This window comes from Saccostrea cucullata, unplaced genomic scaffold (genome assembly GCF_032062105.1).
Source record: "Saccostrea cucullata isolate Sc308-1 unplaced genomic scaffold, CSIRO_AGI_Scuc_v1 ctg605, whole genome shotgun sequence".
NCBI lineage: Eukaryota > Metazoa > Mollusca > Bivalvia > Ostreida > Ostreidae > Saccostrea > Saccostrea cuccullata.
In genome coordinates, this window is record NW_026923558.1 from 140,520 (window position 1) to 158,899 (window position 18,380).

The 18,380-nt window shown below is 34.5% G+C and overlaps 1 protein-coding gene across 1 annotated transcript in view; it reads left to right on the forward strand.

Moving 5' to 3' along the window:
* Positions 1–17,491, forward strand: part of LOC134264324 (interferon-induced protein 44-like) — a 37,852-nt gene extending 20,361 nt beyond the window's left edge. Inside the window, exons 8-10 of the mRNA XM_062746619.1 lie at positions 5,191–5,346; positions 13,062–13,230; positions 17,277–17,491. Coding sequence (XP_062602603.1) covers positions 5,191–5,346; positions 13,062–13,230; positions 17,277–17,491 — 540 coding nt within the window. The remainder of the gene's footprint in view (positions 1–5,190; positions 5,347–13,061; positions 13,231–17,276) is intronic.
* Positions 17,492–18,380: the final 889 nt, after the last annotated feature.

An 18,380-nucleotide genomic window follows, 5' to 3' on the forward strand; every position in this document is an offset into this window, starting at 1 on the left:
ATTTTATCTTCCAACTTTAAGTTTATGCTAGTTATTGGGTGCTTACTTGAGATACATTATTTATGTGATTAAATATTTTCTAAAAACTTTGTATAATGCAAAAACAAAGTAAGAAAATACTTTGTGTATCTGCTGCATCCAACAATTTGTTGTAGTTTCCATTAGTGGTTATTGCGCTAAATCTCATTTTTTATCAAACTCGTATTTGTATTCAAATGCAGTAAATTTATTTGAAATCGACAAAGATGAAGTTAATTTTAGATTTTTCGACGATGTCTTAACAGTTAACTTTTTTTTATTTTTAAATTGATTTCGAGGGCTGTTCAATAAATAAATTGCTTTGTGATCAGAAAGAAGCGAGTGACGCTTTTTAATGATTAAGTCTTGATTTTTTTACTTATTGATCTTTTTTGATTAAAACATATGCCCGTATAATTTTTAATCCAATTTCTGATTGTTTGTAGAACTCATTTTTGGATATGATTCTTAGTATACTGGAAAATGGAAGATCTGATGATTTTTTAAACTTGTTTCTTCCTTATCAAATGTGCTTTTTGCACGTTTGAAAATAGAAACAAGTCAAAAGATCAAAGATCTGGCGAATATTTTTAATGTGAAAAATATTAACTATCTTTTTATACCGAAATTCATTTACTATTCAGGGCATGCGGGTTTGGACGTTGCCAGAAAGAAATTTAATGTAGTGAATTCGTGATATTGGGTCCTACCTCTAGTAAACCTTTTGACATTTTTTGACACAATTTGCTTCCTAGATTCTTCAAGAAATTAAACTGTCAACCCGAATACGGGTTCAAACATCAATACCTCTAATATTTTAGAAATTGCATATGTATCTGTCTTTGTGATCTTGCAATTCCTTGCTTTCGCCAGACATTCTCTGTTTTTGTGAAGTGCATCTTATGGTTAATTTTGTTTTGAGGATTTTAAGCAAAAGATTCAAGTTCACTTATCTGTTTGAAATTTTAAAAAAGTAGATAAATCTAATTAGTGATATTTTTCTAAATGGTAAGACATTTGTACACGCTGTCGTTTTCACTCATTTTTCATAATATACAGTGACCTTTGAGTTCTAAGCTTTTTTTTTTTACCGTCAAACGTTTCTTTAAAAAAAATGTAAACTAACCCCAATATGGTGTCTATAAATTTGCTGTGTGTCTTAAATTCAATCCTACATCATCAAGTATTATTTGTTGAAATTTGGCAAACAGTACAAAAGTTGTTATAATTTGTTTTTGGCAAGGACGGTACCCATTTTGATGCCCATTACATAATTTTTTATCATTGAAATCCACTTTTTCATTTATCATTAAAACAGGCATTACTCACTTACCCAGTCCTCTCTGCGCCTTCTGGCACTTGAGGCGATAGCAAGGGCTCTCCAATTGGCTCTCTCGGCTGCTGCTCTGGGGGCTGTCTGCAGGGTGAGTCCTCTGTTCCTCGGGTCTCTCTCAATGGTGCATCGCCAAGTCTCCTTTGGGCGCCCTCTGTTCCTCTTCCCCTGTGGTGTCCAACCAAGAGCTGTCCTGGTAATGGAGCTGGTAGGCATGCGGCAGACATGTCCCAACCATCTCCAGCGTCGCCTTTGGATCATCTCTGCCAGAGACTCCATATTTGCCATGTTTCGGAGATTTTCATTGGAAATAGTGTTGGGCCAGATGATCTTCATGATGCAACGTAGGCACTTGGTCTGGAACACTTCAAGTTTCTTCTCAATGGTGACAGTGGTCTTCCAGCACTCAGATCCATATAGCAGCACACTGAGGACATTGCTCCGGAATAATCTGATTTTTGTCTGGATGCTGAGGCTTGTAGATTCCAAAACAGGTTTGAGCATGGCAAAACCTTGGTTGGCTTTGCTGAGTCTGGTCTTAATCTCTTGCTCGCAATCACCGTCTGTTGTCATTTTGCTGCCCAAGTAGGTGAATTCCTCTACGTTCTCCAGCTGCCTCCCGTTGACTGTGATTGGGTCTGTGTTTCTGGCATTTTTCCTCATGACCTGCGTTTTCTTGGTGTTAACTCTGAGTCCTATGGTGTTGGCTATTTCGCTGAGGGTCTCCGTCTTTTGCTGTATGTCCTGATGTCTACTAGATAGAAGCCCCAGGTCATCAGCATATTCTAGGTACTCTAGGACTGTGGTCAGAGTCCACTGAATGCCCTGCTGTCTTCCTTCGGTGACGTTGCGCATGAGCCAATCCACTGCAAGGGAGAAGAGCATTGGAGACAGTATGCAGCCTTGCTTCACGCCAGTATCCACTCTGAAGGGATCTGTCAGTTTGTTGTCATGTATTACTTAGCACTCGATGTTTTTGTAGAGGGACTGGATGATGTTTACCAGTTTCTGCGGGATGCCATAGTGTCGTAGGATCCTCCAGAGGGATGCTCTGTGAAGGCTATAAAAGGCCTTCTCAAAGTCAACAAACACCAGGTAAAGTGGGCTGTTCCATTCGTGCGACTGCTCAAGTATCTGGCGGAAAAAGAAGATGTGGTCAATGCAAGATCGTCCTTTTCTAAATCCAGCCTGCTCCTGTCGTAAGATGGTGTCCACTGCTGTGGTGGTGCGCTGGAGGATGATGCGGCTAAAGATCTTGCTCGTGAGGGACAGCAAAGTGATTCCTCTCCAATTGTTGCAGTCTGACAGGTCCCCTTTCTTTGGAAGTTTTAAAATGACTCCTTTTCTCCAGTTGTCTGGAATTTCCTCGTTGTCCCAGATGTCTTGGAGAATACTTTGAAGATGTCGTGTGGTGTCCTGTTCCTCTGCCTTCAACATCTCAGCGCAGACTCCATCCTCTCCTGGTGCCTTGCCATTCCTCAACTTGCAGATGGCGTCCTTCACCTCCTGTAGTGAGATGGATCCCAGATTGATGTCCAGGTTCTCTTCTGCCTCGCTGATTTCTGCAAGAGCTGGTGGGTCAGGCTGATTCAGGGTCTGCTGGAAATGATCCCTCCATCTCGCTAGCTTGGTTTGCTCTTCAGTGATTAATGTGCCATCGCTTGCCTTCAGTGGGAGGTCCTGATTCTGTCCTCTGTCTCCTCTTAGTTTCTTAGTAATCATGTAGACAGTCTTCATGTCCTTCTTTTCAGTGTTTGCTTCCGCTTCATCTGCTAGTTTTTCTGTGTACTGCCGCTTGTCTCTTCTTGCCGAGATCTTGACTTGTCTGTCTTTCTCTCTGTACTGCATTTCTGCTCTCTCTTTCAATCTTGGGGATTTGGTGTCCAGGACTCTCTTCTTCAACTGTTTTCTCTCCTCAATGGCTTTCCATGTGTCTGTGGACATCCATTCTTTCTTTTTGCTCTTTCTGTATCCAATGGTCTCTTTTGCAGCTTCTGTTACTGCGTTGTTGAAACTATCGATGGTGAGTGCTGTTTTGTCTTTGAGGATACTGAAACGATTCTTTAGTGCCAAGTTGTACTGCTGCTTAAGCGCTGGGTCTGTCAGCATGCCAACATCAAAACGCCGGTTCCTGCTGCTGCCAATCTTGGTCTACCTCAGCTTAAGTGTCAGCTTTGCCACAAGTAGGTTGTGACCACTACCAACATCTGCATTTCGCATAACTCTTACATCCTGAAGGAAGCGCTTCCACTTGCTGTTTATCCCAATGTGGTCGATCTGGTTCTGCGTTCTCCCGTCTGGTGATGTCCAAGTGAGCTTGTGGATGGTCTTGTGTGCAAAAAGAGTACCGCCTAAGACGAGGGTGTTCTCTTCACAAAACCCAATTAGTCTCTCACCGTTGTCATTTAACTGTCCTGTATCATGTTGTCCCATGATTCTCTCCCTGTTCTCGTTGCTACTGCCTACCTGTGCATTGAAGTTTCCCAACAACAGAAGAACATCATGTCTTGGGATGTCCTCCACTGCAGTCTGTAAAGCACTGTAGAACTCATCCTTGTCTTCCTCGTCTGCTACTTCCGTTGGTACATATGCAACGATAACTGACAGCTTGGTGTACTTGGAGTCCATTCTTACATGGAGCAGTCGTTCATTAATTGGCTTCCATTGTAACAGGCTGTTGGTGTGCTTCTTACTGATGATGAGGGCAACACCTTCCTGGTGGTTTCCATCCTGTCTGCCTGACCAGATGATGGTTTCGCCTGAGCTCATTCGCTGCTTTCCTGCCCCTGTCCATCTTGCTTCTGAAACTCCCAGCATGCAGAGGTCATAGCTGTTCATCTCATGTACTGCTTGTGCTAATCTTCCTGCTTGAAACAGAGTGCTCACGTTCCAAAAAGCAACTCTCATGCATCGTTTAGGCGTCAGGAGCTCAACAGTCTGGCTAGAGACGTCCTCTCGGATTTGATCCCCAGCCTTCATAAGTCCAGTTGCTTGGTCTGCTTCGTTCCATTGGCCAGTTGAATTATATTCCCTTGATCTCGTTTCTGTAGCAGTAAAGTTTTTACGAGGTCGGGTTGCTGGTCCTACGCCCAACCCTCCTCCTTTCTCATCCGGGTTTGGGACCGGCCATGGCGGAGGCATAGGTTGCTGTAAATATCACATATATCAGTAAATATATTTTGGGGTATCTTAACAGGTTTTACAGCAGCTTTGATGAAGCTTTTATCTTCACTCTAGTTCTCTGATTCTTTACCATTCGTTTATAATGCAGTGTCTCGAATAGCCCTTGTTTCCCAGCTTCTCACAATCAAACTTTGTGATGAAAAGTGGTCACATAAACTGTTATGAATTTATTAAAGATATAAATATGAAAGAAAGTCAAGTTTAATGTTATATGATATCTGTATTGTATGTCATACAGTTCAAGACATTATTTATTGAGCAGCCCTCGTTAATGTATCACGTTAACACGAAATATAGAAACTTAATTGTGAATTAAAGAAAAAATTAATCATTAAATTGTAATGTTTGGAAAATTTTAAAATATGCATAATATATACTTATCACTTTTTAGATAATACATGTATTCATTGTATTGTATATGCAAAATCTGAATTTGCAAAAGAAAAGAAAATTGCGTAAAAATGTTTCAAATACTTAGTCATTAAACTTGTTTTAAATACAGAAACTACCACTGACTATATCCTTATTCACTTTCTAAAAAACATAAGTTAAAAGATTTTTTTATACTTCAAAATGCAACAAGGATGCATATATAAATGGTTAGATTCTTCTCTTGAAAATGTAAGAAAAAATAAGAACCGCGTGTACCTTTATAGCTCGAATCATATACCCTTGATGTAGAAGTTGACTTAGAGAAGAGAAAATTACCTGTAAAATTATTTGACTGTCGAGGACTTTCTGGCGAAGAAAGAGGAGTTAAGACTGAGGATATAAAAAGAATTTGCCAAGGCAATATTATTGCTGGATATGAGGTATGCAAACAGATACTTCTGTTGGTTTTGAATATTTCTTTATGTGAATAGAAGACAATTAACACGCATTTACATTGAAAACGATTTCATTTAATGTAAAACACCTATATGCTTCTTTCTAATATATTAAGTATCCGACCCATATCAGCCTCAGATTCGATGGGCTTAAATGCATAACAGATATGTATCAGCATAACAGATATGTATCAGCGGAAAACTAAGTAAATTTATTATTTATATATAATGTTCATGTTTTTGCATCAGTATGCATGAGCAGAAAGTGGACTTAATTATGATCTTTTCCTCTCCTCAAAGATTAACCCCCTTTCCCTTTACTAGACAAAAATTAATTTTAAGAAAATCCATGAGGTTAAAATAGGTTTTTAATCGTTTTTATGTTCCAGTTACTAAAATCTTCCATGGTTCTCCATCATTTGAAATATTACTGTGTTGCAAGCTTAACGCGTAGAACAAAAAATTCGCGGTATTTTCGCGATCAATTTCGCAACTAAATAACTATTTATGAAAATTACAAAAGATTACATGCACACACATCAAAAAATCGCTAATTAGTTACACAAATGGTATGGTCGTACATATTGATAAAAGTAAAAACACCTTATGAAAAACATAGGAAATTCTGACCGATACAGTCGTACTACTTAACATTTTTTTAAAATAAAATTTGTCGTGATTATTTATCAGGCTTTCTTCATCGAGTTATCACATAACAAAAAAAAAAGAAAAGAAAAGAAAATTCAGAACAGTAAAATATTTTAAGAGTTCCTGAACATGTTATAAAATTTCATTTATTTACATTATATTATAAATGAGTTCGATACGATGACGTTATGTCTGACTTACAGTGCTTAAATAATTCTAGAACCTTGGCTCTGTATTTCTATTTTCAGTTTCTTTTTTTTAAATAATACAATGTATTTTATTGCAACTATCAATTAACCCTAACATGGAAGTGTGAAAACAAATTATTTTTCTTTATTCCGTCATGCGTAAAGTCCGCTTAGGGTCTAGGAGATAACTGATTATGCAAGGTGAAGCCGTAGTGTTAGTGCTCTAACTTTTATAATTGAAAGACGATATAATTGATTAATTAAAGTCTCATTTAGAGAGAATTTGTGTGTTTAGATTTTCTAATTATCATAGAACTTACTGTGTTGGTAAAATTTTTACTGTGTTGCAAGTATAAAATTGGAATTGTTACTGAGAAAAGTTTACTGTGTCGGGAGCAACACAGTAAAACAGCTCATGGAGAACCCTGATCTTCAATCCACAGAAGCATTATTTGATATTCCTTGTACTTATGTTTGTATTATCTTCCTTAATTATTATATATATATATATATATATATATATATATATATATATATATATATATATATATATATATATATATATAAAGCACAATTTACAACAACTCTTAAACTAATATAACTGCCCTAAGTGAAGAAATATTAATATAGAAAGCACAAAGAAATTCACTTTTACATGGATACCCACTTCCGCCCCAGCCCGGGGTTGAACTCTCGACCTACGGAATCTGTCTCCTAGCAGTGCAAGAACAGCGCGTTAGACCGCTCGGCTATCTAGGCAAGTTTCAAAAACTTGCTTTCGATGCCGATGGAATTCTCACAACGCTGCCCTACACTACACGGTCATTGAGAATAGAAGTGAGATACAGTTATTTGGACATTAGTTTTTAGAGGATTGTTACCAATACATGTTGTGATTAAATTAATTCATTTATAAAGCACAATTTACAACAACTCTTAAACTAATATAACTGCCCTAAGTGAAGGAATATTAATATAGAAAGCACAAAGAAATTCACTTTTTCATGGATACCCACTTCCGCCCCAGCCCGGGGTTGAACTCTCGACCTACGGAATCTGTCTCCTAGCAGTGCAAGAACAGCGCGTTAGACCGCTCGGCTATCTAGGCAAGTTAAAAAACTTGCTTTCGATGCCGATGGAATTCTCAATTCTCTATATTCTTGCACTGCTAGGAGACAGATTCCGTAGGTCGAGAGTTCAACCCCGGGCTGGGGCGGAAGTGGGAATCCATGTAAAAGTGAATTTCTTTGTGCTTTCTATGTTAATATTTCTTCACTTAGGGCAGTTATATTAGTTTAAGAGTTGTTGTAAATTGTGCTTTATAAATGAATTAATTTAATCACAACATGTATTGGTAACAATCCTCTAAAAACTAATGTCCAAATAACTGTATCTCACTTCTATTCTCAATGACCGTGTAGTGTAGGGCAGCATTGTGAGAATTCCATCGGCATCGAAAGCAAGTTTTTTAACTTGCCTAGATAGCCGAGCGGTCTAACGCGCTGTTCTTGCACTGCTAGGAGACAGATTCCGTAGGTCGAGAGTTCAACCCCGGGCTGGGGCGGAAGTGGGTATCCATGTAAAAGTGAATTTCTTTGTGCTTTCTATATTAATATTTCTTCACTTAGGGCAGTTATATTAGTTTAAGAGTTGTTGTAAATTGTGCTTTATAAATGAATTAATTTAATCACAACATGTATTGGTAACAATCCTCTAAAAACTAATGTCCAAATAACTGTATCTCACTTCTATTCTCAATGACCGTGTAGTGTAGGGCAGCGTTGTGAGAATTCCATTGGCATCGAAAGCAAGTTTTTTAACTTGCCTAGATAGCCGAGCGGTCTAACGCGCTGTTCTTGCACTGCTAGGAGACAGATTCCGTAGGTCGAGAGTTCAACCCCGGGCTGGGGCGGAAGTGGGTATCCATGTAAAAGTGAATTTCTTTGTGCTTTCTATATTAATATTTCTTCACTTAGGGCAGTTATATTAGTTTAAGAGTTGTTGTAAATTGTGCTTTATAAATGAATTAATTTAATCACAACATGTATTGGTAACAATCCTCTAAAAACTAATGTCCAAATAACTGTATCTCACTTCTATTCTCAATGACCGTGTAGTGTAGGGCAGCATTGTGAGAATTCCATCGGCATCGAAAGCAAGTTTTTTAACTTGCCTAGATAGCCGAGCGGTCTAACGCGCTGTTCTTGCACTGCTAGGAGACAGATTCCGTAGGTCGAGAGTTCAACCCCGGGCTGGGGCGGAAGTGGGTATCCATGTAAAAGTGAATTTCTTTGTGCTTTCTATATATACAGTACCCGCATCGTTATTCTTTACAATTCTATCGTGTTCTATCGTGCGTGTATCCTATCGTATCGTGCGTGTATCCTATCGTATCGTGCGTGTATCCTATCGTATCGTGTTTTCCGTTTATCAGGTTTTGCGTTTTCTATCGTGTTTTCCGTTTATCGTGTTTTGCGTTTATCGTGTAGATCGTTTATCAGGTTCTATCGTGTATCGTGTTTTGCGTTTATCGTGTATATTCGGAAACCCTCGCTTTATATCTTTACTATGTAAAGAAACTACTGAGCTATTCCGAGTGTCTTTTTCGTTTTGTTAATAAAAATAAGATTAATTCTACCGAAAAAGAGAAAATAAAGATTTATCCCTTTCTTTTTCATCAATATAAGAAATATTAAAGCGTAGAAGGAAAATTAAATAATCGCGTATTTCATGAATGAATAAATTGATTTATTAATTAATAATTAATTAAATAAATAAAATAATTATATCATGGTAAAGCAGAGAGTAATTGTCAAAATTAAACAGTAACTCTATTTTTCGGAAATGAAATTATAAGTATATCGATCAACTGGTCTATTTCTTTAAAAAATAATTTATCGAATTGTATGATTTATTTTGTCAAAATTAAATACTATTAATATGATTTTCTCAAATTAATCGGAGTTACCGGATAAAGATTTTTGGTAAGCTACGATGTTCGCGTAGACAAAAAGCAAATAAATAAATAATAAGCATAATATTGAAATGTATCTTTTTTTCATGCAATATTCTGTTTTTTCTTGTTTATCGTCTGATAACGTTAGAAATATGTTTACGCGTCTGACCTGCATGTATGCACAATTATTTAAAGTCTTAAAGCTTGATGTTACAAATATAATATAACATAAGACAATGATCCAAATGATTTTAACAACGATTTTGGCCGTATACGTTCAAATTTTAAATTTATTTTTTAAAGCTAATTAAAAATTCCTTGACATATGTCGAAATTAATACAAGAAATCAAAATTATAAAATATAATCAATGAAAATATTCTACCCAATTTATCACACCATGGCTGTTACTATAAAATAGAAGATTTTCATTAATTTTATCTGGCATTAGTTAACATAAAAATTATATATACATGTACAGGGGAAAACATGAAGTTTTTTAACAGCTTACCTTTTCGGCGTGGAAATAAACTCGCAATATAATCCATCAGGATGCCAAAAATCAAAATAAATCGAAGACCTTTCCTTACAAGAAAACTGACACGTATGTGTAGCTCTCTAATTAGCACACTGTCTTCCTGTGCGGTCAACCACCCCCTCCCCCTTCTACCCCTAACTGACACCTCGGCCCGTGTGTGTGTGATCACCGTCAACATACCTGTACTGATTTCTCACCTGGGGTCAATTAGTAACCTCGAATACTACCTGGTTCTAATGAAACGCATCTACTTATTTTCGGAATTTTGTTCCTAACTTGTTTGAACAATTTTATCAAAGATTTAATTCATAATACATTAAATAATTGTACGATTTATGGATTAAAAAATTAAAATGTTAAATAAAAATTCAAACAAATCAATTTAATGAAATGAAGTCCCTAAACTCACTCCGTTGATTCTTTTTCATTCCGTACAATGTTTCCATTATGTTTATATAAATAAGTCTTTAAAAAACATAAAAAAAAATATACTGCACTTATGTTACGTGCACTTTCGGGTCATCGGGTTTTCTTCGTAAAACGGACAAAATTAATTCTAGGAAACAATTTCATTGACCGTAGAAACGGATGCAATAGTTCTAATATTCTAAACTATGAAAATTAGCTAGCAATATTTTTTAACGGTATCTTACTATAAAAATAAAACAAAAGGAGTCGCCTGATCCGCCTTGACCATGCAGGACTAATAAATACACCGAATCAATTTACAGTATTAATCGATTTTATTCCATACGTATATAACTTTATTTAAGAATTCAATATTATATTTGGCTATTTTGTTAGATCTTGTTTATCTAATTTTAAATTGGTTGCGGACTTTCAAAATACTGCCCTTCGAATATGCCTAATATGAGATTACCGGGTCGGTGTAAAATGATTTTTAAGGTTTAATAATTCATTTGCCGAACTAAACCTATCTTTCGTTATAATAAGAAACAGTACACACAGAGTTTAATAGCAATGATTTATAATTATTTAGTCGGAAAAGACGCATTTCACTCTTTTAATATTTGTTAATTAATTTTTCTGTTTTGTATTGTAAAGAAGAAAGTATTTAACCATTCAATGTTCGTTAATAAATACGAGGTTTTCAGTATCTGTAATGTAAAATGTCTACATGTACATAAGTCAGAGCTTAGCGGAAACTTACATGTGCAGTTGTAGCAGATTCATATTCTCATGACACAGTTTACATGTATTAATGCAGATCGCCATTATTTTAATAATTATTTAGATTTCTGTTCAGAAAATTTAATTTTCTTGAACTGTTTCGTTCTTGATAGATCTATCATGTTAAAATTATTAATTTTGTTAAAGCCGTTTTCTTTAAACCTTTCTTTCGGCCAGTCTTCTACTTGTATTACTTTCTAAGATATTAATATTTAATTGCGATTTTTGGATACATCGCAGATTGTAAGCTTTAGACATTAAATACAAATATTTAATTTATTGCGTAAATTTCTTCCGTGAAATAATTTGGTACTTGTAGATAAATTTATTAGATAGAAAACAAAAATGTATATTTTTCATAAATAAAAAATCTGTCTATAGAGTTTCAAAATTCACACACTTGAGAAGAAATTTAAAAAATAATACAGTCTTCATTTCATAAAAATCCATTTAATCACTGTCAATTTTTTATATATATATATATATATATAAATAAACACTTGTAAAATTAATACAGAGATCTCAGGTTCTTTTTATAATAATTAAATGTACTTTATAGTTTAGATTTGAAGCTCTGCGAGTATTTAAATTAAAATATAATTTAATTTAAATAATCTTTAATCTTTAAATTTAATTCAAAATAATCTTTTCGTCTTGTCAAAAAACTTTCCGCATTTTGAAAAGATCCTATCAGGTTTTGCGTTTATCCTATCGTGTAGATCGTTTATCAGGTCTATCGTGTTTTGCGTTTATCGTGTTTTGTGTGTATCGTGTTTTGCGTTTATCGTGTTTTGCGTTTATCCTATCGTGCGTGTATCCTGTCCTATCGTGCGTGTATCCTATCGTATCGTGCGTGTATCCTATCGTATCGTGCGTGTATCCTATCGTATCGTGTATCCTGTAAAGAATAACGATGCGGGTACTGTATATATATATATATATATATATATATATATATATATATATATATATATATATATATATATATATATATATATATATATATATATATATATATATATATATAAAGCGCTCTTTATTTAAGTTTATTTATTTACGAATATTTTTTTTATATTTCACATTTTTCCAATGCACATATGCACATATGCAATTTCATTATAAATATTGAAAGAAAACTCTTCTTCTGAATTTCAAATAATATTACCAAAATTTGACATTTTTACTTTTAAGCCTGGGGACTTTCAAGATAATATTTTCCTAAATGCTCTGTTGTAAAACTGAACAGTTACTCAGAATTTCAAACCATTACGGAATTAGGTTATAATAATAAACAATTATTTATTTTTAAGCCCCAAAGTCGAAGGCTCAAGTGATGTTTTCTGATCAAAGATTGTCCATTTTCTGTTATCATTGTCGCCATTGTCGTATTTTCATCTTCCAAAAAACTACTAGAACATTTTCAACCAAAATTGGCAAAGATTATCCTTTGCGTAAAGGAAAATAAGCTTTGCTCAAATAAAGCGTAGCACTTTCTTTGAAGGGGAGATAACGACGAATGGATGAAAAATGGATGGGTATTATTAAACAATAGACTAAGGAATTGGAAATTGTGTTCACTTTTTTTAACATTATATAAAGTAAGATTGTTTAAATAATGACACCTTGGTATGAAAATGGCCACAATGATTACGATCTTTTTTTTTTATTATTTATATAGAAATGTGAGGAAAACATCTTAAGATATCTACTTCTCAAATATCTACACAGAAAATAATGTTTACTTTGAAGACATGTAGGAAATGTCCTAAAAAGAATATGAAAGTCAATGATTAGTTATTTATATGGAAACATCGTTAGGTAGTAAGGTAGTGTATGTTTAAAAATGTTTAAAGCATGACCTCGATTAATTGGGAGAGTGTATAAGCAGTTACAAATGTATTACATGAAAGAACATAAAATGCATCTTTTACCAAGATCATCAAATCTATATAATTAGTCATATTAATTCTGAAGCATCCTCGGGTAAAATATATTTATATTTGTTCAAGAGGTTCCACAATGGAAGATCACACTTTTAGCTCAGGTGAGCGATGTGTCCATGATCATCTTGTAAAAAATGTCCGTAAAATTCCTTGTTTTCAATTTGTGATGTAATAAAACAATGATCGCACAAATTGATTTTACAGATGTTTTAAACGGTACAATAATTCTATAATTAGATAAATCCAATGGAAGGAATTCACCCTGATAATGAAATGTATCAAGAGAACCCACAAGAAGAAGACAAGATGCACTGCATTGTGTATGTTCTTGCCGCTGACGAAGCTGATTTTATGATGACGGACGTTAAGGAGCAACTGGAAGAAATAAAAAAAACATTCATACAAGGCAACATAAATACTCTCTCTCTCTCTCTCTCTCTCTCTCTCTCTCTCTCTCTCTCTCTCTCTCTCTCTCTCTCTCTCTCTCTCTCTCTCTCTCTCTTAAATTTTTACGGTTTTTTATTTAACATTGCATTTTTTTTAGCTTTTTGACAGGAAAATTTTTTGACAAGTTCGAGAATGCGAAATTAAAATTATTTAATGAAACGGCATGCTTACTAGGTTCTGAAAAATCTTTACATCGGACAAAAAGTAATTTCAAAAAATTGTTACATGATTAAAATAAGTTTTACATGATGAAACTCATTGTAAAGCTACTTTAGACATAACATACATGCGTTGCTCGTTACTGGTATAATATTAAGACTACGTTTACAATGTTTACGTTTTACATGGAAATACGGAATGCTTCCTCGCAAGTGTGAAATATAAGAATAATGAACTTACTGGATGAAGACATGTTGTTTCAAATTATGAATTTCTGATTATTGAATGTGTTTAAAGATAAGGTCCTCCAACACTCTGTTGGAATTTCCACGGGTATCAAGTCACCTGCGTGGCACAGTGGTTAGAATGTCTGCTTTAGAGTTGCGAAGTGAGGAGTGAATTCTAACGTCGCGGGTTTGAATACCGACGTGGAGAACGGTTCAGGCAGGGTTTTCCATCGTTTGAGATTTTACTGTGTTGCAGAGTTTACGCAAAGCACTTATATTTCGCGGTATTTTCGCGAACAAATTCGCAACTGAATCAAATGTATTATAATTACAAAATATTACAACCATACGTTTATTTAAAAATCGCTAATTCGTTAAATTGTACATACTGATTAAAGGGAAAAAACGTTCTGAAAAGCATAGGAAATTCTGACCAAAAGTCGAACTACGTAACATTTTTGAAAGTAGATTTGCCGTGTTTGTTTACCAGCTTTCTTGATCGAGTTACTGCATTACGAATAAAGGAACTTCAAAACAGTAAAATATTTTAAAGAGTTCTTTCAAAATGCTGAAATTTCAAAATTTTTGGCAATTTCTTTACATCAATTAATGACTTCGGTAAAATGTTATGTTTGACTTACAGTGCTTACAGAATTCTAGAGCCGTGACTCTATAGGAAAGACATATTTAAATATTTTTCATAAATAGTACAATGTATTTTATTGCAACTACCAATTAACCGGTACATCGAATTGTGAAAACAGTTTAGGCCTATTTGTCTTTGTTCCGTCATGCGTAAAGTCCGGCGAGGGTATAAGAGATGATTGATTACTCAAGGTGAAGCCCTAGTAATTAAGTGTTATATTATTTTGAACTGAAAGACGGTAGAATTGTGTGATTAACGTTTCAGTTAGAGAGAATTTGTGAGTTTAGATTTTCTAATTATCACGACCCTTACTGTGTCGGCAATATTTTTACTGTGTCGCATGCTTGAAATTTGAATCGTTACTGTCGGAGAAAATTTTACTGTGTGGGGAGCAAAACAGTAAAACAGCTCATGGAGAACCCTGGTTCTGGGATGAGACCGTATTAACCGAGTTCCCGTGTAATTCTCTGAGATTTTTTTTTATTCTAATAAATCATCATTTTAAAATATACATAAATTATTTGTGAGCTTTAGATGTTTTATAAAAAAAGATTTGTTTTATTTTCATTTTGGTAGTAATTATTGTGAAAAGTTTCCGAATGGCGTCGATTAAATGTTCATATCGTTATTAATTAAAATGTTATAAAACTGAATACGATGTGCTTTATTTACATAGATATATGTATTTCATTTATTCATGTATACATGTATATATTTTTTTTAATTTTTGACTACAACAAGATATATTTATTCAAGATTTTTTTCAAAAAGAATAAAATAAAGAAAGTATGGATATAATTCCAGACAGATCTTTCATGCATATATTGAATTTTTATCCAAAATTTTTACTAACTGTTAATTGCATGAAAAAAAATAATAACCTTGCTATTACAATCTCGGACTAAATTTAAATTTAAATCTGCATATAAAATATACGAATTGTCTTTTTATTTTCTGATTATTGAAAAGTTGTTTTCTCCTTGCAACTCATAAGTAAATATAATGGGTCGAGTTGTCTCTGCAATGGGGGTGGAGCTGTTTCGAATGGGGCGAGTTTAATAGAGTTGGGGGCGACTTGTTTTGGGGCGAGTTGTCCCGATTCCCCGAAAATTACGTGTATTTTATTTGTTTAAAATGGGATTCCTTATCTCCTACCTCATTAAAAAAAACCAAAGTGTGCTTGATACAAAAATTACGTAAATTTAGTTTATTTGTGATGAAATTGTAAATAAATGTGTGAACTTGTGTGAATATATATCAATCAAAAGAGTACTTGTGCAGAGAAGTTGCATAAGTTATTATTATATAAACTACGAGGGGTGTTAGAAAAGTTCGCGGACAAGTTCAATTGTGAGCGTGCTATTTCCACGAAACCGGTCAAACTTTCCAGATAGAATCTTTACCTTTTTTCCAATAAATATACAAGAAATTTTTGCTCTACGGTGATTATTAAAAAATATACAGCTTTTTTATTTTGATAAAACTTGCCTCACGGAGCATGCTACATTTTGGCCCTTTTACACCACAAAGACTCTTTATTAAAATTAAAAATTGCACAATTTTAGCGCAAAGAGATTTATGATATTTTACCTGCGGCTAAAGTATTCATGAAACGTCACTGGGAGAAATTTTGAACTAAATTGGAAAGTATATGACTGTTTTATAGCCGTTTGTATATGGTCATTGCGTAAAAACACAGCCAAAAATCGGAACGTTATTGAGCGTCATGGAGCACTGCACTACGTAAAAATGATGTATGCAGACTAGAAAATGTCTAAAAAAAAGATAAAAATGTTCAAGATGCTGCCGGGAATTTCCTAAACCTACAAAGGAGAAGTTTTCAAATGGTTGTAGCTTCATAAGGATGGAAGGATTGACATTTTGAAAGATTAACTCCAGTGATACTTTAGTACCCCCGTATCGCATGGACGTTGCGTTGCGCCTTTATGGTTTTGCATAGTTTCCACACGTGATCAATTAACTAATTAACTGCAATAACTTTTTTAAGATCTCACTTATATCCGAATCAGTAGAAAAGACATTGTAGAAGAAAAGTAACATGTCTTGGTATAGATATTCAATTTTAAAGTAGAAAAAAGATTTTAAAAAATCTAAAGATTTATAGAACTGCAACAAAGGTTAACGTGTTGAAATCATTTTGTTACGTCGCCTTACGTCAAGTGATTGCTCCGTGAATCCCGTAACCTCATAGTAAAATCGTTGTAAGTTTTCAAGATTTTATTATATGGACCTGATTTTTTACATACCAATAAACAAAGTGTAGGAATTTATTCAGACATAGGTCATACTTCACAGTACACAATAGATTTTCCGTAATTCAATGTGTTCGCGAACTTTTCTAACGACCCTCGTATATATTATTTTAAAGAAAATTAATCATCTTACAGTTAATTGTTAATTTTCGAACGGAAAATACAAATCTGAAGTGTAAATGATATCAAGAACATTTTTAATGTGAAACATTTCTTAACAGTGCATCAATATATTTAAAATACATATATGTTGCTTTCTTTGAACTGGGACTAGTTGCCTTGGTTTAATGACGACGAATTGTCTCAAACTCTGAGGTTCTGAATAAGCGGAGAGTTTTCTTATATGGGGTTAGTTGTCTTAATGGGAGTAAAACTGAAAAGGGGCGACTTTTGTTGGGGTAAGCTGTCCAGCATTATATAGAAATGCTATTATACACAATGTATGTATGTGGTCTACAAATAACGAACAACGTATGCTTATTTTTTATAAGTATTATGCTAGTACAATATAAGAACACTCTAAAGGCAAAAAAGAGATAAAAGGTCTTAATATTTAGGCATACATGTATTACTCAAGTTCAGCTCTCACATTTTAGTTTAGATTTGTCTCGCATTCATTTGGAATTGTTATTCATTATAGAGTTGGTGTAACTTGCCATATACATGCTGTACATATTGTACAATTTTTATCGTTTTGTAGATATTCCCCAGGTTATTCTTCTGACAAAAATAGACCGTCTTGGAATTGATATCACCCAGTTATTCAGAGACAGAAGAGTCAAAAAGCGTTGCGAGGAAGCTGCAGAGCTGTTTAACTTCAACGTTAACGATGTTTTCCCTCAGTCAAGCTACAGTGACGAAGTTATTCCATGTGAATACAAGGATATGGTTACTCTGTTTAACCTCAGACAATAATGGAGAGAACCAACGATCGCATTTTTCAATCTTGAACTTATAATATGATAAACAATGAAAAATATGTTTTATAGGTGTCCTAAAATAACTATTTCAACCATAGGGAAAATGAAGAACAGACGTTTAGAATTCAAAGATATAATGAACTATTGTTGATAAATATACCATATCTTTCAACGCTTTATAGGGGAGTGGGGTCTTTTTACGTTTTTCATCATGTTAGAAAATCACGTATCGTCCTTTCATAAATTAGTGGAATACATCTCAACACAGAATATTTTGGAAAAACGGAGGAAAAACATTTTTTTAGGTCACCTGAGTAAACTCAGGTGACCTATTGCTATCCGTTTTCGTCCGTCGTCGTGCGTCGTGCGTCGTTCGTCGTGCGTTAACATTTGAACATTTTCAGCTTCTTCTCTGAAACCACTGAACCAATTTCAACCAATTTTAGCATATAGCATCTATTGGTGAAGGGGAACAAAAATTGTGAATTTCATTGTCCCTGCCCCCCTGGGGCCTGGGGGGTGGGGCCAAAACCACTAAAATTAGTGCAATCTTTGAAAATTTTCTTCTTAACTCCTGTACATCAAGCAGTCAAAGTGTTTGCATGATTGTAATCAACATTTAGTCCTCTATCAAAATTGTGAAATTCATGGCCCTGGGGTCAGGGGTTCTAGTGCTAGGGCGGGGCTAAATAAGTATATAGTGAAAATGCATTATTTCTTTTAAAATCTTCTTCTCTACTCCTGGGTGTTAAATAAACCAACTAAGTACATAGTTATGATGAGCAAGAATGCCTCTACCAAAATTGTGAATTTTATGGCCCCAGGGTTAGGGGTTCTTATGTTAGGGCGGGACTCTATTGATTATATAAAGTGAAAACACATGA